This window comes from Parus major, chromosome 3 (assembly GCF_001522545.3).
Source record: "Parus major isolate Abel chromosome 3, Parus_major1.1, whole genome shotgun sequence".
In the NCBI taxonomy this organism is placed as follows: domain Eukaryota; kingdom Metazoa; phylum Chordata; class Aves; order Passeriformes; family Paridae; genus Parus; species Parus major.
In genome coordinates this window covers 55053407-55075972 of record NC_031770.1, presented here as the reverse complement: position 1 = coordinate 55075972, position 22566 = coordinate 55053407, and the positions used below count along the sequence as shown (strand labels likewise).

The window sequence follows — 22566 nt, the reverse complement described above, 5'->3', positions numbered from 1 at the left end:
ATTCAGCAAAAATAGACACAGAACCTTAGGCATCTAACACACTGTGCAGAACTAATGCAACCTGGAGTATGTACAGCCTTGCAGAAATAAAGAAACCAAAACCTAACAAAAAAAAAAAATCAAACCCAGCCCAACACCCTTTTCCCCCCACAAACAAACAAGAAAAAAAAAAACCAAAACAAACAAAAAAACCCTCTGGAAATATTTATACAGTTGCTTATGAGACCACTCTTTGGAGATATTTCTTTCTCCATTCCCACTACACCGCCTGCACCAGGAGGGGGATGTGACTGTTCAGGATTGAAGAAAACTGGTCCCAGTCCCTTCCTGACTCCTTTGAATCTCCTGAGATTTACCAGGATTTACTGAGTCAATGCCACATGCCATTACAACCATTTTCCTGACAGCCAGACCACCCGCTCTCCTAAAGAAAATGTGAGGGCACATCTGGTGGGCAGAAGCAAAGTGTCTCTGAGGTCCCAGGCAGATGTTCCATGGGTAAGTCAGAAACAGGTTCTCTCCAGGTTGTCTGTGGTGGAACAGAGGTTTCTTTTTCTTTCTCCTGCAGAGAGGCAGATGCCATGTTGCAGTGGAAGTTCTCCCTCCTCATTGTTTTTCTGTACTTTATACTAAATACTTAAACAGGCAATCATCATTTGGCAAATGCTCACACAGGCAGTCTAAACAGTTAATTTCTGTGCATTTCTGACTTTTAGAACTTGAAATCACTTCTGCATGTAAATTGCCATTGTTTGTATGTTGGCTGCTGGCAGCCTGAAGAAAGCGAAGATCATGGCCATCTTTATGCATACTACTGAAGATCAGTCTGAAACTATAATAAAAACTGGATTTTGTTCCTTAAAAAGTGCCTTTTGTTGAGTTTCTGTCTAATATTCTACCAGACACATCAAAGCATGTGTAATTTAAAAGGGCTAAAGAAGAATGTCACCTTATAAACCACAAACTATTCTTTTTAAAATAAAAGTTATGATCAAGACAAACAAAAAACCCATGACCATGTGTTATGATACAAGTCCTAAATTCCCATTCAGTTCTTCATGAGGAATGAGAGAAAAAAAGGATTTCTGATTTTTTTCCTAATTGCTCCAAGTTGCGGTATATAAAAATTGGACAACTGCATCTGAATGTTTTCTTTAATTGTAATTTGTAATGAAACCCTTTATGCTTCCTACATTGTCCTCTGTCTCAACAATATTAAATTCCAATTTGTTGACATCTGGTCCACTCTAAATCGAATCAAAGACATTTGACATTGCAGAGCTGTATTCAGCAAGCTTTCAGACAAACAGCAGAGGTTGTACAGAATTTTTTACACACAGATCTCCGTTATCCTCAGTATACACTGAAAAACAGTGTGAGAATCAAGCACAAGAAAAGAAAGACTCAAGAATTAAAAAAGGATGTCTTGTTCTTTCTAATTTTAGGTAATCATAAGCTAGAATAACTCTACTGAAGTCTGAAGAATTCTACTGTGAAAAAAATAGAGAAACTACGTTTTCTCACCTTGAGCAAAAGCTGTTTGATTTTAAATAATTGGATGAGTATTCTGTATTCACAAATGCAGCATTCCAGTTCCCTTGTAATAAAGATACAAACAAGCTTTCTGTAACCTTCATCTCCCTCCACAAAAACTATCTACTTGAAATTTCGACTTATGTAATGAATAAAACTTTTCTTAGGAAAACTGAAGCAGAGGTCAGTAAAGCAAGTCAAAAAAACGTAGTAAGAAAGATAATTGTACATGCAAGGCCTAGAAAGTGAAGGATCTGGGTGGTATAAATGACTTCATTCCTTCCAGTGCAGAGCTCACCAGGTAAAATGTCTGTTGTGATTTCAGTAATGTAACTGTGTCCTCTTGACTCTACAGCCCCTCATGTCCACATCAACCAGAGCACCATCTGGAACCATGCTGATCACTTCTGGTCCCTTGGGTTAGGCCTTGGAAGGGAATCAAGCACCATAAGCTCTCCCAAGACAATTAGAGGAGTTTAATATGGGGCATCCAAGGGTTGAAGTGAAGGTTTTCTCAGAATATCGCTATACAGTTCACATGTAGTTTGAGTTCATTTGTCATCATACTCTAGCTAGTGACTGCAGCACTTCCCTCTGAAAGATCCTCTTTGGTATATGAGGTTACATAAGTCCACAATAGAAAAAAAAAGTTTGCTTTGGGATTGTTTGGGATTTCACTGAAGATTTCTAAGCGAAATAATTGGCTTAGTAAATGTAAAGACTTCCCTGAGATAAGATGATGATAATGAAAACTTCAGCCTAGTGCTAAATACTGTCAACAGAAAAACTTGTGTCCTTCCAAAGGCCACTTATCAACACGTAACAAAATATGAGCACAACACCCTCAATCAGATGTGGCTTGGTGATTGACCCCAACCATCTCTCCTTTAAACAATGCATCAGTTTTACCATCAAAAACAACTCACAGGAGGGTGTTCATGTTCTCCCCCAGCTCCTGCAGCAGCAACAGCAGCAAAGCTGCTGGTCAGGCTGGGGAGGGAGGATGAAGACAGTAATGAGCTAGTGGGAACCTACAACAGCCACTTAGGTTTAATGTTGTGCTGGTTTAAAATTATTTCTACAAAAATTATATATGAAGGATAGAAAATTTCCAAATCAAATGACCAAACCCAAAAGGTTTGGGGAGAAGAGTGGGGAAAAGCACTGCTCTAGAGACTCTGCAATACAGAGGTGCCGTGTGCCAAAGGTATGAAACAGCCCTGTGTACCCCAGGCCTATTAAAGTGCAGCTGCTCTTCACTGGCCTCAATTCATAAACCTGAAATAAGTAAAGAAACATAACACAGACATACCTAGCAAGAAGTGCTTCATGAGAGGTTCCTAATGGCAGCAAGTCATGCAGGATGGTTTCATGGTCTCTGAACATCCCCAGGCACCCGCTGGCTGAGGGCCTGTGTCAGGAGCAGAGCCTCTCCTCAGTCTATTTTTCAATACAAAAGAGTGCAGATATGATTCAGTGTCATGCACCTCCCCACTCCCTCTCTCTTGTTGAAGAAAGAAACTCATCCTGTACTCCTCCACCTTCCTCTCCACCTCCAACTGTTTTGAAAGAGCTGCCTGTCATATTTAAAGCAGACCCCACCTTACAGTGAATAGCAGCATCTAATTAAATTCTGGGGCAACAAATCTTTCTGCTTTCCCTGAACCCCTGAGGCCACTTACAGCTCCTCAGCTTGCCTGTGGTAGAAGAGTGTGACCCAGCCAAGCCACCAGCTGCCAAGTCACAAGTAAAGGAAGGGCAGCCACTTCTTACAGGTGCTCCAGGAGAGACCCATGTACCAGTGCTGACCTCCTGTAGAAACATCCCAGCTGCCTTTGTTCCTCCAGTTACTGGATGGAGTTACTGCCATGAGAGTAAAAGGGTCGTGACAGCCTGCCAACTTTTCCTCCCCAGCCTCCAGGCTTCTATCTTGGGCAGAATGGGCAAAGCCACTGCTTCTCCCCAAGCACAGTTCTCCACAGCAGTGGGGAAGAGGATGACTGGAAGCACAGCAGCTGCTGCAGCCTTCTGGAGTCAGCTCTGAGTCACCACACAATCACAGCACATCATTATCAGCACTTAGCATGCATGATGACCAACACTTTCCACAAATGGCTAATAAATGTCTATCACTTCTATTTTAGCCTTCCCCTCTTATTTTATTGAGTCCAATTTCTCATGCCAGCACTTCACAAGCATCTTGGAAAGCAGCATTCAACATGTCTTCTTCCAGACTTTCAGTTATACATATTAGAGATAATTACATTTTAGAAAATAGCCTGAAATCCATCAGCACTGGGGCCGTATTCCAGACAAGGGATGTGTCTCTGGGCTGGCTTGCTCCAGAAGCAAATCTAAATGTACTGGAGGTACTGGACAATACCTGCTTCTCTTTCCATCTGCTCTCCCACAGTGACAGGGATGTGCCCTCTTGCCTTGTTGTGCTGGGAGATTTTTGGATAGATCTCTAGAACTACCCACGTTACTTGAATAACCACCCCTCTGGGGAGAGGCTGAAGAGTCAGGCAGAAGCATCCTGGAGTCTAAATCAATTTTACATGGATTTAGCTATAAATATTCAGCTGGACTTTGCCACTCTAGAAGATTTTTCTCTTTGTACAAACAGAAACAGTAGCTGTTGGCAGTACAATGGTTGCAAAAGACAATCCACAGGGGAAAACCAGTTCTTAACACTGTTATTAAGGAAATATTTCATAAAATCTTTTACAAATCTGACAACTCCTTGCTGAATTGTTCAAAACTATAACCTCTTGGCACATTTTCAAGAGTATTACATAGTTTTCTTGCTTTGCATTTTGCTTGGAAAAAGCTTGTTTCTTTCAATACTCTTGATGTTTTAGCAGCATGAATTGAATTGAATAATCAGTATTTTTTCTCTGGAAAAGTACTAAAAAGAAAGAATTAACTAAATTTATTGCGATTTAGCTGCAAATTTATAGTGTATTTAACATGATGATGTGCTCAATTTAACATGATTATCAATGGACTTAAATATATGCCTGCTGGAGTTTAAACTTGACAATGACAGCAAGCAACACATGATGTGTCATTTATATATTTGCAACACACATTTCAGAGCTAATTCACTTCTCATTCAATGAAGAAACACTTTTACATTCACTGCAGTTATTCCAAAATTATGCTTGCAGAATTTGCAAGAAAAACATGTCCCATAATCCTTACAGTATAACAGAAATTATCTATACACAATTTGGACTAGAGCCTCATATGCTATGAATCATGTAGGTGTTATGATTTACAGCAGCTGAAAAGTCTGTCTCACCAAACATAAATTACAGGCTTCATCTAAGAGGTAAATCCCTGGGAATCTTAGACTGACATAGAATCTATGTGCTGTTTTCACATGCAGAGTCTGTGTATTTGTGTTATCAGCCAAAATCTTAACTTGCTGAATATTGCAGGTTATACTCAGGCATAGCTAGTGCAAGAAGGTCAGGCAGTTAAGCCATACTTTCAGCTCTTAGCCACCTCTTCTTCCTGACCTGCAGCAGAAATTTCAGAAGAAAGGCTTTCTTTCCATTTCCTTGACATTGCTCAGGACTGGAAGTCTTTTTTCCCTGCCCTCCTATCATTATACACAACCCTCTTTACCTCCCTGTTTACTCCTTCCAGGACAGGACAAAATCCTTCCTTCCCATGTGCCCAGGGTGAAAGAGAATAGAATCCCTTCAATTCAGCTCAGTTATCTGAGGTTGTGTATCATTCTTGCACTTTTCTTCCATGGCACTGTTAGAGGCCTACATCTTTCCTAAGAGGGGGTCAGATCTATATACGCATGGTAATTTATTCGTTATAATTGGTTTTTAAGTTCCTACAGTTCATCTATTTCTATCTATCTATCTATCTATCTATCTATCTATCTATCTATCTGGTGTACTATCCTTTGGGAAACAACAGAAACTGCACATATTTCTTACAACATCGGTGTGTTTTTACTAGTCTCTTAAACAGGATTCAGTCACTGGAAACAGGAATAAGATGAGGCAGTTTGACACAGACTGCCAGGAGATGTCTTAACACCCCAACCTGGTATTTTCTCCACTGACCTGCTTAGGTTCCAGAGATTTCCCTAAACTTTATCCCTTGGGTTAAAGATCTAAATGTGTACCAATTGTTACCCAACAAATTACCTCGCTGCCATAAATGTAATTATGAATGTGGGCTGAATTCCTATCACTTTTAAAATTACATGGTTTTAGTAATGATCATTCTCTATTCTAAAACCTCCACTGATCATGTTACAGCAGTTTAGCAGGTCCACTATAGCTGTCTTTATGCAAGGAAATGATAAGTTACCTGAAGAGTTAACTGGGCATAGGAGCACTCTTTTTTCTAGTGCTAGAACTGTGCTATTAGCATGTAACAACTAACTTTTTTCCCAAATAATTCCTGGGTATTGTTCAACAGTTAACACTGACTGCACATTGTCACAAAGAGGTCACAGGTACATAGTCAATCTCTTTTGGAGGCACTGGGGATTCATTAGCACAGGCAGAGGCTGTTCTGTACTAGTTAGCCTCAGATACTGTAAACATTTCTGGACACTTGTATTTTATCAGTTTATAGCTGTGGGTATGCTCTAAACCCACTCATATTGCAAAGCAGAAAAGAAATTATTCTGAACACCACTGGATAGCCTTTAAAGTGCATCTTGAAAACCAGGACTATGATTGAATCCTGGAACTGTTACCATGCTGAGCAGATACCCAATATTTTCTTAAACATCTGTAACATACTCATCATATATATTTGATGCCTAAAATACAGCTATGTTATGAATGCCTTGTAGCATAGTATACATTGCTCTTACAGTGACTAGCATTCCACAACAAATTAAGAACACATTCCAGTTAGAAAGCCTCAACTGGGATAATTAGATGCTGAGCATGGCTCTGTTACATAAAAATCGAAAAGTATCTCTTCTTGAAGTAAGGAATGAGTATGCACATGTAGTCTGTGTCTGCAATTAATAATATAGCAGTGCTGTCATGGACAACAGGATCAATAGATTAAACCACCCCCAACCTCATTAGAATTCAACAATGTAGGAGGAGAAGGTCATGGCTGTATTCAGGGGTTAAAATTAAGAGGAAGATTCATTAACTTTGAATCTACCTCATCATGCCTGCAAGTCTGTATACAGAGAGATGGCTTTACATTCTTAATAAGATAAGAAGCACTGGGAACTGAAAGAATTAGAAATAACTTCACTGAAGCAGAATTTAAAACTAAACAGCATTGACTTTAAAACAAGGTAGTAGCTTGAGAAATATGTGTGTTCTAAACAACACTCATGAATGCATCAATAAACAGATAAATTCAATTATACTATCTTACGTTGAACTCTGATATTTTTCTGACATTACTTTTGGAAATGAGTGATTATCAACAACGTAGGAACATTGCTTTAATTCATGGCAAAATAGGACTCAAAAAAGTTATGCATGACAAATACCTAATGAAAGGAAAAAAATCTTCAGTACACATTTCATTTTGTGACCTTTTTTTTGACTTCATCCTCTTTTGTAGGGGACTCTTACTTTAGAGGAAGGTGTGGGTATTGGTATGATTGTTGGCACCACAGGAAGATAAACATGATAGCAAACTTGAAGTCATAGCCAAGTTTAGTACCAAGGATGTAGGGTGGCACTGATGGCATGAGCTCTTATGCTTTTTATAGCCAGCCTTGCAGCAGGAAAAATAAGTATCACTGTGTTAATGTAATGATTTCTGAAAGTTTGTACCGGTTAGAGTTTCCCCAAGGAAATCAGAGAGTACAAACTGCCCCGGCCAAAGATCAAGAATTGTATGTGCATGTGATTTCATTTCATCTGCTTGTTTTAAATCCATTCAGAAATCAGGTAAGAAGGTGGTTCTGTGTTCTCTGTTCTGATGTTAAAGCACTGAGTGTTTTCATTTTGTTTTGTTTTTTTTTTTGTTCTTAGATATGTTATCCATACTAATTAAAGTATCTTTTCAAATTAAAAATTGTAGTCTCCAGCTGCTTCAGGAGAAGGGGTGGACACCATGGCTCCAATGGTGTGAAGGTTGGTGGTTCCCACACTGCTAGGGAGGAGGTAGCCAGAGTAGTAAGCACTGCTGTGGAAATGTTTATACAGTGTTGGAAAACAGCACCAGTCCCTGCCAGCCTGCTCCCACCTGCCTCTGGCTGACTGGAAATGGGCAAGTGCAAAAGTACTTAAAATTTTCTTTAAAAACTCAGCCTTTGTTTGCTCTGAACATGATTCTGTCCAAGAGAACCAAGATTCTACAACCTCGTGTTTGGTTAAAATGGCAGTAAATGATTTTCAGTGTTCCTGGTGTGAGCTCTGCATGGTAGAGTGATGTAAGCTGAGAACAGGAGAGTTGTGTATGCAGTACCTGTCATACCTGCAGGACATGTCCTACCAGTGTAAAGAGCAAAGCTGAAGGGCCATCCTGGACTCACCAGCCTGTATTCAGGATGGTGCTAACTCAGTTGCATGCCTAGTTTCGGATAGAACCATGTCACGTTGCCTGCTTGTTCAGAGCATAGGCAGAGAAATCACAAGTCTGGAAAAGAGAAAGGCTCTGCAGGCACACCCTCATTACAAACTCATGCTGAAAGCAAAAGAGATAATGTGAAGACTAGTTTTATATGAAAAAAAAGAAATCTCTTGGACAAGCACTTACTAATCAACTCAGGTCCCCTTCAAGCCACACTGAGTTTTATGTCACAAGTGTTCACGATGAGGACGTTACACCGGAGACTCCAAGTAACAAATACCAAACTTCCAGATGGCAACTTCTGAATTCTCTGTGATGCAGAAAGGTTTCCTAAAACTTTTCTCTACTTTTGGAAATAAGTGTTTTTCTTTTGGAGTATTTCCCCAGTGGTCATTGTGTAAGATGGCCTTGTAAAAGATTGAGTGTGCTGACTCAGAAAGTCTGAGCTTGAAAGACACTAAAATATTCTGAAAAGTATTGAAATTTTTCATAAACATTGAAAGAATAAGGTGATGAAAATCAAGAAATATTAAGCACACAACTATTCTAAAATTGCACAACCTTTAAATCAACAAATTTAAAATTACACAGTGCACATAAAGAAGACAATGAAGTCTCATTATACACATGTCCTGTACTCTCTGGACTAAATTCTATGATCTCCCAGATCTCCTAAATTGTATATATTGTAGGTGTTTTTAATGGTGTTTATATTTTACCATAAATAAGAAACCTAAATGCTACTACTACTCTAAATTTAAAACTGTCACTCTGAAGTTTAATACAAAAATTACCATGATGCTTTTTCATCCTCCTCAGAGTTAACATTTATTAGCTACAAAACACATCTGAAGTCATAGAATGACATTGAAAATACATACAGTAGGGGGTTTTGTGGTAATTTTTCAGCACCTTCTAACACAATATAGCAGCATCTCTAAACCAAGCTCATAGAGAGGATATACTGTGCCTATGAGTGTTCTGAGTTCACCAGCAGATGAAATCTGATTTTCAGTAACAAAAATCCTGGCTTAATTTACAAAGATTCATGGATCAATACTTGCCCGTAGGCTGTGTATCACAATCCTGTATTGAGCTCATTTCATGCCCTTAAGGGCATGTTAATCTTTAACACATTTCTTTCCATGTTAATTTTTAAAATTATGTGCTTTCTTGCTGGCTTTGAACAAGTCTTAGAGATGGCAGCCAAAATATTTGCTGACTTCTTTTGATTTCTAATCCTTCAAAATTTTTCTATCAGGTGTACAGCTCACTACCAGCAAACTGTGATACTTGTGGTGGCACACAGGAGTTAAAAATCTGATTTTTTAAAACAAATACCTCTTATCATACTGGTTTAAACTTTTACACAACTATTCTAATCTGTGTAATAAAAAAAAACTATGTATTTCCCCTATAACCCTAGGAAGCTGAATTACAAACTGAAAGCCAAATCACATTATTTCTAGCTTGTATGTTTTTCATTAGAAACAAAGACATGGCATACATATTTGATTTTTCATACTTTCATGATTTGCTGTTCACAATTTATACAACTGATGTCTTTTCAGCATAGTTCCCACATAAATTTCTGTTAAATGCTAATAAAAGTGAAAGACATATTGAACAAAGGGCTGGCATAATGTTTCTCTCTCTATTTCTCTGAAAGGATCTGAGGTAATGAAGAAGTAAAAAAAAGGCTAAAATCCCATTCAAAAATGTGACTTTTCAGATAAAAATATATATCTGCAGTTATCCTTCATGTTCTTTATATATTTTAATAAGCTTATTTTTTTAAAAAAGCTTTAATGAAACACACTTTACATCTTGAAAAAGGGTCAAAAATATATGTTTAAAATTCTGCAAATTAAAACTTAACTCTATACTTAAAATAATTAATTGTAAAATGTCCCTACTTGCAACTAAGTCCTAACACAATAGTTAACAGAGACTTTCTAATTTCTATGTGTGATGTATTTTTTTTTTTTTAAATTGAATAAATTTTCTGTGAACAATTACTGGAATTAAGTCTACAGATAACTCTGGAATAGGAGAACCTTATTCCCTGAATAAAAATTTAGTTGGTTGGTAAGAAAGAATTTCTATTCATATGGCAATGAAAACATTCAGAAATATTTTTGAACATTACAATTTTATTTAATGATTTCTCTGAAAAAGAATCTACTAATTTAAGATCAAAGGAACAGAAATAAATAGTAATATAGCTGATGGCTTTTCCTTTTTAGCTTATATTCCTTGTGAGCCCATATTAAATCATATGCTTAATGTATTCAGGAAAGATAGCAAAGGAAAAGCAATATTTACCCTCTACCATCCTCTACATAATTAACATCTGTTAAACTTTGGAAGCTTAATCCACTGGTCAAGTCACAGGTATTTTCACTTGGAATGACAACTATTTCAGCTCACTTAGCAGTGATAGACATTTATCCTGGTTCTATACAGGGGAGTAAATTTCTGATTTTATGAGCTGCATATCAGGTGTATATGGAGGGCTGTACAAGTGTACATCACTTATCTGCAGTAAGAAGTTGCTTCAAAAGGTGAATTTCATATCAGAAAAAAATATAAAGATATTTGTTACCTCTGATCTTTGCTTGGCCTTAAAGGTGTTTGAGGCATGAGCTGAGCCTGGTTTTTTCATTTCATACAATCTCCTTTGTTTATCTATAGCTGTATCTATCTATATATTATTTCATCAATAAAGTAACCTAATTTCAAACATTAATAAATTAAACTAGTAATCTTTCTTTTGTAGACAACCCCTCACATTCCCAGAAATTTTACTGATTGTTTGAGCACCAGGTAACACTAAATACAGATATTACTACGAAGTGCACAATTGGTACCTTTGATTGTGGTCACCAGAATTCATGAAATTGATATGTGATAAAATAAGTACCAAAAAATGCATTTAATTTGCTTCAGTGTCAATGTGTATAGATAGGAAATCTGAAAGAATTTTAATCATATTTGAGACTGGCATGTGAACATAATGCAATATAGTGAATTACCATCTGCACAAGAAACTTTGTGAAAACCTAGCTATAAGTGAGGATAAAGGGTTCTGTATTAACAGTGAAAAACTTGATCTTGATTGCATGTCCAAGGAAAGAATATGTCTTCTGTTCTGATATGTTAAACAGTAAAAGAATTGTCTTGATCTTTTAAAGTCAGCCCTCAGGATATAAGCTATTTACAAGAGTGTTGAGAAAAGTGAAGATTATCAGTACTGACAAGAGTATAACTCTATGAGTATTAGCATGCTGAGAATACAAATAAAAATACTAAAAAGTGTACTTGTTATCTACTATGTGGTTAATTCATGGCAGACTGGTGGGGCTGTGGTAGTGGTGTAAGGCACTGAGACATCTTATTTTATATATTTAACATTCCTATATCAAGTACAAATACTGAGAATATAACTGCTAATATAACTGCTATTTAGCAGAGGTGAGGACGTCAGAGAAAATGTGAATTGCTTATTTTGCCAAAACCATTGCCAAAGTGTATACAGTGAGATTGGAAGTCCTGTGGTATTCCTGCTGGTTTACTTATCTTAAACATATGACAGCTTACAAGTTTTTTACCCTGCTTCAGATGTCTCTCACTACTACAGTTTAGCATCACAATTTTTTATACAACCATGTGCCACAAAGAAAGAAAGGGACATGAAGCACTTCAGACTTTCTGGATTTCCTATTAGCACACAGATCTTTTATTGTTGAGTATATAGGTAAACATGTCGCAGAAAGTGACTGTTATGCTGCCTGTTGCAAGTATTTTTAAGGCAACACAGAGCTTTTTAATTTAAAAACATCATATGCATTTTTACAAGCAGCTGGTGTTTAAAGTATGTTTGTAAGCAAATTGCAGTTGATGTTTTCTCTGCTAATTTGGCACCGAGGGACAATCTTGAAAATTAGATCTACATATGACTAACAAAAATCTGTTGTACAATGTAATTAACTGAGCCAAGGTAGACCCTCAGAAAATGACACTAAACACAAGAGGTAAGTGTCAGAGCTCTTGTGTCATGGTGTTTGCATTATGATTCATGCAGCAGCCAGCTCAGTGGAGCCTCTGGAAGCAGCCTTCCTCCCTGCTGAGCAGGGGCACTGCGCTCTCTGCTGGGCACAGAGCTGGCATGGGCAGAAAGCAGAGGGGAGTTTTGGGAGGAGATGGCCACCACAGCTGTGCCCATCCCCAGTGCCAAGTGTGAAGCTGTAGCTGCCATTATCCCTGGAAGAGCTGTATCTCCTCCTGAAACAGGAGTGTCTCCTGAGCCCAGGCCTTCTGCACAGCAGCTGGGGACTGCCTGACCTTTATATGACCACAGAAAATACTTTAAATTAGACACCCCCAACCCTCTCTGTGTGAGTCTGACCTGAGAGCATGATGAAGCCAGAGAGGTTTTTTAACCCCAAACCAGCATGAACCATTACGGCCTTGGTCTGGCTACAAGGACACATCAAATGCCCAGAGGCCTTTGTTTTTCAGCCCTGGCCTGGCACAGCTATGGCAGCCAAGGGCAACAGTACTGCTGGCACATCCCAAAAGCTAGCCAGCACTTATGAGGTGGGAAATAGGGCAGAGGAGGAGCAGGGCTCCCTCCCTCTTCCCAGAAATGGACTTGCACAGCCAGAAAACCTCAGCGTCTTTGGCCATGGCCTGGCCGTGACACTGCAGCTGGCTGAGGACTGCATTAGGCTTGTTTGAATGCTGGGCTGAGGTACTGTGAGGGCAGCTCTGAATGCAAAAAGCAGAACAATATAAAACCTTAAGGGACAAAACCTCAGCTGCTGCTGAGCCATCTCAGTGGCCACTACAACAATGTCTGTTCCATCATTTGAGTCTTGCAGCTATTTCTGTCTGTGCCAGCATAGAGCCTAGCTGCTTTTTTGTGTTGAAAATATCAGCACTATGTTTGACCTTTATCCTTAGGTTCCCATGGACTACTTCAGAGGAGAAACATTCTGACAAGGTTTTACTAAAATTGGGTGGACCTGACAATTTGTACATCCTTAGGTAAAGACTCACAGTCCAGGAGTTGTCCATCTCTGTAACTCCTCATCCTCTACTCCATATTTCAACTACCTTTTCATCATGGCAAGTGTCTTCAAAACTCAAGCATCTATCACTGGCCTGGTCCATCCTTGCATTTGGGTAATGGCATTTCAGCTCAAGGTGCCAGCCCCTCCTAAGCACAGTGCAGGCACTCTACAAGAAGTGACATATGCATGCTGCGCCTGTTAGATGTTTCAAGATGTCACCATTAGCTCCTGCCAGAAGACAAGTCAAGGTGGAAACACCGCTGTAGTGCTGTTGAGGTGTTCACCAAACCTCCATCAGTCAGGAACACCATGTCCAATCCCAAGCAAAGCTCTGTTTGCTGCTTCCTCCAGATCTGCACTGATGGCTTCATAGGACAGCTTGCAGCCACTGCTTAAGAGTGGTGACTTTGCTGTCCGGTTGTCACAATGAGGGCACAAGGTGAGCAAAGCAAACATCATGTTTCAAGTTAATCACTCCTTGAAGATGGCATATGCATTTTGCAGAACAACAAAGCTTTTATGAAAGGTGCCTGTATATTTTTAAGTTTAGCAAATGGGTACCTATCCTACACAAATACGTTTGAAATTAATGTAAAAATCAGTAATCAAATTCAAGGTTTGGGTTCTGTTCTTCTAATTGCAGAATTGATCTGATTTCCCGTGGCTGTAGTAAGTAGATCTACAGCTACAGTTACTAGAAGTGGAGGGAATACACTCTGTGAACACAGCAAAAGGAGCTCAATGAATCCGGCTTCATGCAGTGAGTGAGTCAAGAGCACCATCTCGTGGTTTTTCCTTTCCAGAACAGATTTCATTTTAAAAAATCTCTAGACTAAGCATTATTTCCTCAAAAGGGCTGTCTGTCCTTGGCTTTGGGAGGTAGGAAAAAAATTCTTATTTAGAATCTTAATCTAGATTTCTTCTTTTTAAAGTCTCTAAGTCAGGGCAGACTTTATCTTTAAGGGTTAATATACATAATTTTTTGGGAGCGGTCACTGACACAACCATGCCTTTTATACTTTCTTAAAAAAGTGTTAAAAAAACATTTAAATACTAAAATTTTGCTTCTTTGCAGTGAAACCTTTGGTGAGAGAGAACATATGTCATCAGAGCACAAAGGTTTCTGCTGGAGAATATATTAAACTGGTGAGTCCATCCAAATTGTCCCTGTCTATACAAGCGATTCTATCATCATTATCAGACACTTCAGCTTCTCTCTTTGCTGTGGTTCGAGCTGAAATTGCCTTTAATAACTTGCAGAAAGGTGCAAGCACCTCAAGCAGCTCCTTGAGATTAGGTAAGTGCGAGAAAGACCTGAAAAAATGCACATACTCAGTATAGATTTCAGAAAGTCCTAAATGCCTGCCTTTGTCTGTCTCCCAACTAGAGTTAGGCAAAAGGAATAATCTGTCTTCCCAGCTGTTGGAGATGGGAGCAACAGCTGCTAGACAGAGCAATTTACATAGCAGAGAAACGTCCCACCCTTCCTTACCATGCAGAGCCATTGCTAGAGATAAAGTAACTGGAAGAAATCTGTCCTTGCACCAGGCCGGCAGGAGACTCTGGCAGCCTGCAGGTATTTATCACCCTCTGTAGATCTGAAAGGCGTATGCAGCGTGGGTAAGCAGCTTATCACATTCCTGCAAAGTCACTGGGGCTGCCAACTGCTGGGTTTGAAAGTGGTTTTTGACAACAGCTGCAGTACCTGAGGAGTACTGATCTCCATATGGCAAGGGCTGTGCTCTTGCCCTAGGTATGACTCACACCGCCTGCATATCAAAGGCAGGGCCAAGATAGCTCTGCAGACATTAACAACAAAAGCATCTACGACTTTCACACCTCTGGCACATCACTCTCCTCAGGACTGGTTGGGGCACCTACTAGTAGTAACACCCATCATCCTCACTCTCTGAGGACCTGCTTTCTCCCTCAGCAGTAGATACTAGCATGCCTGGGTGGGGACTGATTGCCCACCCCTTTTTTTTTTCCTGCAGTTCAACCATTCACTGAAACTATTTATGAGAAGACCAAACCTCGACTTTCAGTAAGATGCATGGTTTTATTCAGGCTCCTTGCTCAGTGTTATTGGGCAAGGTTTCAAATGCTGGGCAGGATATTATGATAAAGAAATAGCCACCCTAACAGATGCTGTGGATAAGAAAATTTAAGTGTTGATAACAGATCAAGGTCCTAAGAAGCTGTCACCTACCTGTTGAAGACTGCAATCTTGAATGTAATTCTAATTAAAACTAAAGCTGGTAGGCAAGGATATGAGAATCATATAAATAAAAAATGGTTGGGAAAATGAAAACAGCCACAATGGTTTGCAGCAGATTCATTACAGCTTGACCAAAGTTTCATTGAGTCAAATAATTTGACCCTTCCAACAAGTTTGCAGGTAGAAGGTAGTTGTTTCTTTTCACTCAGAAGTTAGTGAAAAATGTCCATTTCTTCTCTCTTATCTAGAAGTCACAAGGAATTTTTCTCAAAATTCTTCATGAACAGATAAATTTCTACAGCTAAAAATGAAAAAAAAAACCAGGAAGAAGAGCAGCTGTTCTTTACTCAATGTACAAATTGTTAGGCCTACTAGAAAGTGCATTGTTCCTTGAGTAAGCTCAAAAATATGTAAAGATAAACTTGATATACCACACTCAGCTTGAAAACACACCATTTTAATTCAAGATGTATCCTTAACAGTGTAACACCAGTATAAGAGTGAAGACCTGTGCCATCTTGCTTGAAACTACTATAGGAAACAGCAGTTCCGTTCAGATCACATTATCTGAATCTGATCTCATATTATCTTCAGGAGACAGGAATTTCAGTAGAAACAGACAAAAATTTTGCAAGAAATATTGCTTGTAAGATTTCTTATCTCTGTGTACTCAGACTAATACTTGCTGTGATTTTATATGTACCAAGATGGAGTCTAAATACTAGAATAAAGCATAATAGGATCACAGATTCATAGAATGGTGTGAGTTGGAAGGGACCTTAAAGATCATCTAGTTCCAACTCCTGCGCTCCAAACAGGCACACCTTTCATTAGACCAGGCTGTTCAGAGCTCCATAAACACTTCTGGAGTTGGGCATCCAGTTTCTCTAGAAAACATGTTTCAGTGTTTCACCACCCTCACAGCAAAATGTTTTCCTATTATCCAATCTAAACCTACTTTCTCCTAACTTTGAAGCCATTCCCACTCTCCTGTATACTATAATTCATGTAATATATAATTCATGTATATACTATATAATAAATATAACTATAGTTCAAGAAACAGGACCTACAGTGTGATCCTCCCAGTCTGTTGTTCACTTACCAAAGGGGGAAAAAAACCCACCCCCGTTAATTCCACAAAATTATTAAATCTATTTCTTGAAAGCTTGCCTTTCTTTACTGTGGGATCAGGAATATTCTGCTGATAGTGAGCTAGTTTGGCAACAGCATGAATCCAGGCAAAAGAAAAATTTCCATTGAAATGAAAAGGAAGTGTTGGCACTTTTGACACTATAGGCAATTACTGATAAGAGCCCTTAGGTAAGGCGCATAAATACAGCATGACAATAGATTCTGTACTTACAAAAACCCAGGAAGACTTGACTTGCCCTTTGTTAAATCAACAATTTAAAGTAACACATATTAAAAAACCTGCAAAAAGAGCACGAGAAGAAATGTTTTAGGATGATAAATAGGAAGGCCAGATTTGCCAACCAAGTTGTTGCAAATAATCATTTATTTTTACATTTACAAGACAAATATGAACAATATTTACAAATATATACAAATACTAAAATTAGTTTGTGAGTTCAAAAAAAGTCAAAGTATTTTTTAGCAGTATAGCCAACATACAGTACTTTTTTTTTTTAGATTTGGAAAAGGTTCAAGGAATGAAAGAAATGAAGGAAGAACAATTTAAGACTCACACAAGAGAAGCCATCAGAGAAAATGGTATAATGAATGTCCACATTTTAAAATCAAAGCCAAAGCTTCAAGAAACCATAAAATCTAGTCTCCCTCATATTTTCACATTAAAAGGGGCTTCACTCACCTCACTCGATGGCACTAGAAATGCTTTTAAAACCTTTCTGAGCAGGATAATTAAATAGTAAAGAGGAATAATAGAATTGACCATTTTTATGAATATGGAATAGCAGAAAGCATTCTCCTCGTAGACGACTAAAAAAATTTTAATGGGATATTTGACAATTTTTATTGGGGGGGATGGATCACAATCTCCTTAGATTCTGTTTGCTTTTCTTAGTCCCAGGAAGTGGCCCTGGTGCATAGTAGTGTTTCACTGGTTTGCTGCTCATACAGTCACTGAAGCTGTGGTAGCTGCACATGCACTTAGTGCAGAAGTCAAAGCCACAACTTTCACGATTGCACGTTGCTCTTTGGAGGTAGGAGTCATACTTGGCAGGTGAGCCACAGCGATGGCAGGCTTTAAGGCTTTCAGTGTTTTTCAAGTTCCTGGCAGCCTGTTGGAAAAAGCACACACAGAAATTCATGAGTAGAGGGTAAATGCACTCTCCAAACACTTCCCGATATTACCTTAGTGCCACAAAATGTAACTTCTCCTAATGTAGAGAGGCAAACTAGAAATTTAGCCTAATTCTTGTTGCATCAAATTCTGATGGACACTGAACAGGAATAATCAGTCTATAAGCACAGGTATTTTGTACTGGGATAGAGGTAGCCAATTTAAAATTCTTAAAATTTAAAAGTTAAAGGACAGGCTAAATCAAGAGCAGTAAGAATAACAACCTTCCTGAATCTTTCAAATCTCATTCAAGGAAGGTGATGTACTTGTGTATAGATGCATATATCAGGGATTAAATTTTAAGAGTGTTACTGAACAGTTGTACTTTGACATTCCTATTGCTACAAAGTCCTATAGAGTAGTATGACAGCATCTTGATTATACTTTCCAGCAACATTTCATCTTCTCTTATTGCATCAATTTGCAGAATAAGACTTGAACATAAAACCTTTTTCCAGTTAGGAAAATCTTTTGCTTCTAACAAGCAATACCTTTCAATAAGCATTTTTGAAAGTCTTATAAGATATAGGTGCAGGTCTGCATTGCAAGTATGGGGGAAAAAAAAAAAAAAAGACAGCTTAAGAAAAATAAGGTGAAGGGGAAACAGGCTCTTGGCAGTTATTGACAACTCCAAATGCGTGACACACTATAAATATGTAGTTAAAAAAGTAATTTTAATGCCAGGTAATTGGTTGGTAAAAAAACCCATAGAATGATTAAAATGATTATGTATTGATAATTATTTTAAAAACTGAAACTAAAAACTATTAAGCCTCTGGTCTTTTTTTTTTCCTAATTGTCAATCAGTTTTGAAGCAAAGTTGACAGTTTTTGTGATATTGGTGATCTGGAAAATGTGAGATTCATTACAAAACCATGGAAAATAACAGGGAATTACTAAATTTCTTCATATCTGACAAGACAATTAAAGCAAAAAAAAAATTCACTAAGTGAAATTCTTAAGGAGGAAAAAAAAGGATGTAGGATTTCTCAGTATATTGATATTTTCCACTAAGCTTCTGAGTTTGTCTTAAATTGGTGCACTACACAAAATCTAGCATATTAATAATAATTACAAAGACTTGAAATTGGAAATGCTACTGTCAAAAGTATGCTTTACAAGGTGATTGTTTGCCAGACAACATGAGAGAAATTGAAGATTATTGGAAATCCCCACTTACCTCAGAAAACTCCATGAGCCTGCTGTGATTCCTAGATGCTTTGGATCTGGTGCTTTTTTTGTTCAAGTTTTTTGGGGGAGTTGCTTTCTGAATGGAAGCTAAGGACACTCTGTAGAGAACGTACTCTCTTGTTGCAGCATGCTCTGGTGCCTTAGTGACATTCTAACAAAAAGAAAACAAAGACTTAAATTTGGGAAGAGAACTTACCTGATACAGATTTTTTTGTTTAATAGAAGTCAGTAAGTAATTTCAGATCCTTCCTCCTGATTTCCAATAATAAAGCATCACACCAAGGAGTGCTACTGATTTTATCATAACTTTCAGTCACTTCTGATATTAATGCATAGAATGGCTCCTTAGTTCCTGATTCAAAAACCAACCATCTTCTATTATGTAATCCTCTTTCATATCAACAGTTATTTAGGCAGAGCATGTAACCTATTCATCATAATTTTTAAAGGAAAAATCAGTATTTTCAATTTTTCATGGTGAACAGGAATGCTTGAAGCTTTCTTTGTGAAAAATAAACTCCACCCACCAAGTTTCCAGTTCAAGTTAAAGAAAAAAGCATACAATAGCATGGAAGAAATCAAATTTATGGATGAATATACCTCAACAGCACTTTAAAATATTATATAAAACCCAAACTGGTTAACAACCTTATCCTGTGGCAGATCCTAAGCCTGTTTGTTCTGTCTCTCCATCTCTCAAGGAGGAAAAACACTGGTAGTGTTTTAAGAGTCCTGACTTGATAAAACACTAGTCTAGTGTGGATGGATCTAGTATTTTTATTTCATAGGACAGAGGCATTAGGAATAGCTCACAGTGCATAAAGCTTTTCAGCTTTCCACAGAAGCCATGGTAGATTTCAGAGACTACTGCTATAAACAGAGACCCTGATTCACAGAGCCAGCTGAGCAGTTTATCACAGCCTTACTCCCTCCCTTCTGCATCAGTGGGGATGCAGAAGCAAGCAGGCCTCTGCTGGGAGATTCTAGGGATTGCCCAGTGAGCTGTGCTGGCAATGACTTTTTCTGAAACACAGGGCTTGCGGAAGCTCTTAAAAACATTTGCATCTCTCCTTGGGTCACCTTCTGAGTCAACCTTCTTTGGGGTCCCTGAAATCACTGATGTAACCAGCAATGCTTGAGACAAAGCATCCTAACAGGACAAAGACGCCCCAGTGACAGTTTTCAATCTAAGAAACTTTCCTGTGATCTCTTAAGTGTAGGAAGATACCTGAAATATCAGAAAAATACTGATGGTTCAGTGCAGAAACTTACAGAAAGGTTTTTCACAGCTCTGCTATACATTTGGAAAATCCATTTATCTTCTTGTAGAATCTTCTGCCATGTTGTGCTGACTTTGGCAAAGCTGCAACAACAATACAAACATTAGTTGCCTCCTAGGAAAGGGATTTATTAAATAGCAAGAATAACTGTAATAATTTTCTTTTACGTAAAGACAATGTTTACAGTTGTTGCCTTTAATTTGCATTTTTAGAGAAAAGACACATTCTCCATATGAATCATGGCTTACCTTGTCAGCTCATGTTTTAATGTTAACACATAATACTAAACATTCAGTAAACGTCACAAAGCCCATATCTAAAACATTAAGGCATCCGATTAGTTTTTTCCTTTCCCAGTGAAATGCAATGACATCGATATACTTACTTTACTAAATCCATCTCGCTGAGATGCCTTAAAATGTTTGCTAATATATGCTTCAGGTTCTTTTGGAAGAGTTCAGCAAGAATGTCTATTCTATCCAGCCCCATTTTCCTTCCAATTAAGTTACAAAGTTCAAATTTTCCCCTAGAAACAATTCTGTCTACAGCAGCCCAAGACTTGAGATTTCTTTTACCACTTTTTTTCAAAGTTGAACAAATCACTTCTTCATAATGGATTACTGGCAACAGTGTCTTCTTTGAAAACTGTTCTTGTATTTGGTTCTTCATGAGACAATGCTTTGGTGTACCACAGAGATTCCCAGCCAAAGGTAAGCTATCCTCATGTTCTATTGCATCAGCATAGTGAGTACTTAACATAGAGGAATAACCGCTGTCCTCATTAAGTTTACTATTTTCCATTGTCTCCATTTCACAGATACCTTCATCAAGTCTCTGAGTTACTTGGTTGTTTTCTTTGTTATGTATGGGTCTTTCTCCATCTTCAAGATTGAGATTTCTGGCGGCTGCATGGTATGAGTCACTAAGGAGAGATTTCTGATGTGCTTCTTCACAGCTTTTACAAAAGCCTTCCTCATGATTCAAGGGGCAGGATTTTTCCAGTCTTGTTTTCTCCACAGCACATTTCAATGATGCAAACCCAGCACGAAGAGACGTGGAGTCATAATCACGTTTCATTTTACAAGAACGGTTAAGGTTTGATTTCATTTTGTTGTTTGTATTCTGCAAGAAATAACAAGGGCAGTATGAAAACACAGCATAAACTAGATCACAAATTCTTTTTTCCTATAAAGACTCTACCATGCTTCCCCCTTCTGCATTATTAATTTTACACTTTATCTGACTCACCCTCTAGTGTCTAAAATACAATTAGTGGAACTAAGGATTTGAATAGCCAGTGTTTAAATCTATGTAAAAAAAGCTAGTTTTCCCAAAAGCTAGTTTTATGCTGTGTATACCTAGGGCAAGAAAACTGCCTGGGTGATTTACTTGGTCACCATTTCACCAGCATAGATGGGACACATCAGTGCTTCCACTTCCTACCATAAAGGTAGCAACATTTATAGTCAAGACACGGGAGGTCCCTGCGAGGGACACCAGTGGCACATGGTCCATGAGTGACCGCAGGCCTGTGCAGGCCAGAGAAGCCTGAGTTTGTGTCCAAGACCAGAGGCAATGCTGCTGCTGCAGCCAGATGTCTGGCATTTCTGAGAAGGGAGGAGGCTGGGTGCCACAGGAAAGGCTTGAGTGTTCACATGCGTGAGTAAAATACAAAGGAAAGCGGCCATCCTCAAACAATAGAGTGAAATAAAGGTTCAAGCAAGATTTAAAGAGGGTGGGAGGTCGATAGATATCATAGGAGAATTGAGCTTTTCTCGATCTGTTCCATTCCCCTCCCCCGCGAAATGTGGTGCTATCTATATTAACAATTGCGGGGGGATGGGCGATGGCTGAAGGGGAGAAGGAGGTCATGTCTCCCCAGTTAAATCTAAAGGGAAAATAAGTTTCTACATGCTTTGCAATCCATAGGAGGTAGAAGACCCCCGATTTGAGTAAGCATTTTAAAGGATTTTAGCAGTTACAGCAGTTTTGGAAAAAAGCACTAGAAAAATGTGTTCCATGAACGGCTTAGAGAAAAAGTTCCTGCTTTGTAACTATGTTTGGTGGGAGAAAGGAGCAAATAAGCTTATGGCTTTGTATCGTGTAATCGTGTGTTGGGCTACGAGATGCAAGCCCTTCCTAAGCCTCCTTCTCCCCTTCCCTGCGAAATGGCAGAGAAGCTTTTGGGCTGAAATCCCGATGATTTGGAAAATGTCCCCAGATCACGTTTCGGTGCACCAGGGCCTGCTACGACCCCCGGAGGAGCGGGCTCAGCCGCGGGGCCCCGCGGCGCTGTCAGGCTGCTCCCGCCCAGCGCTCAAGATGGCCCGGGCCGGTGCAGGTACACCGGGCTCCTCTCCCGTGCCCCAGGGCCCCGTGAACTTCATCCCGCGCCTTCGGGGGCTTCCCGTTTCC

The 22566-nt window shown here is 38.8% G+C and overlaps 1 protein-coding gene across 2 annotated transcripts in view; it reads right to left on the bottom strand.

Moving 5' to 3' along the window:
* Positions 1-17311: 17311 nt before the first annotated feature.
* FBXO5 (F-box protein 5) overlaps positions 17312-22566 on the bottom strand; it is an 8086-nt gene continuing 2831 nt past the window's right edge. The window contains exons 2-5 of one of the 2 annotated variants that reach the window (XM_015623117.2): positions 20537-21273; positions 20144-20234; positions 18861-19022; positions 17312-17618 (exon numbers count right to left, since the gene is read on the bottom strand). In XM_015623117.2, the coding sequence (XP_015478603.1) occupies positions 17367-17618; positions 18861-19022; positions 20144-20234; positions 20537-21273 (1242 nt within the window). In that variant the 3' untranslated portion in view covers positions 17312-17366. The remainder of the gene's footprint in view (positions 17619-18860; positions 19023-20143; positions 20235-20536; positions 21274-22566) is intronic. The other variant, XM_015623118.2, reaches the window with a different exon arrangement.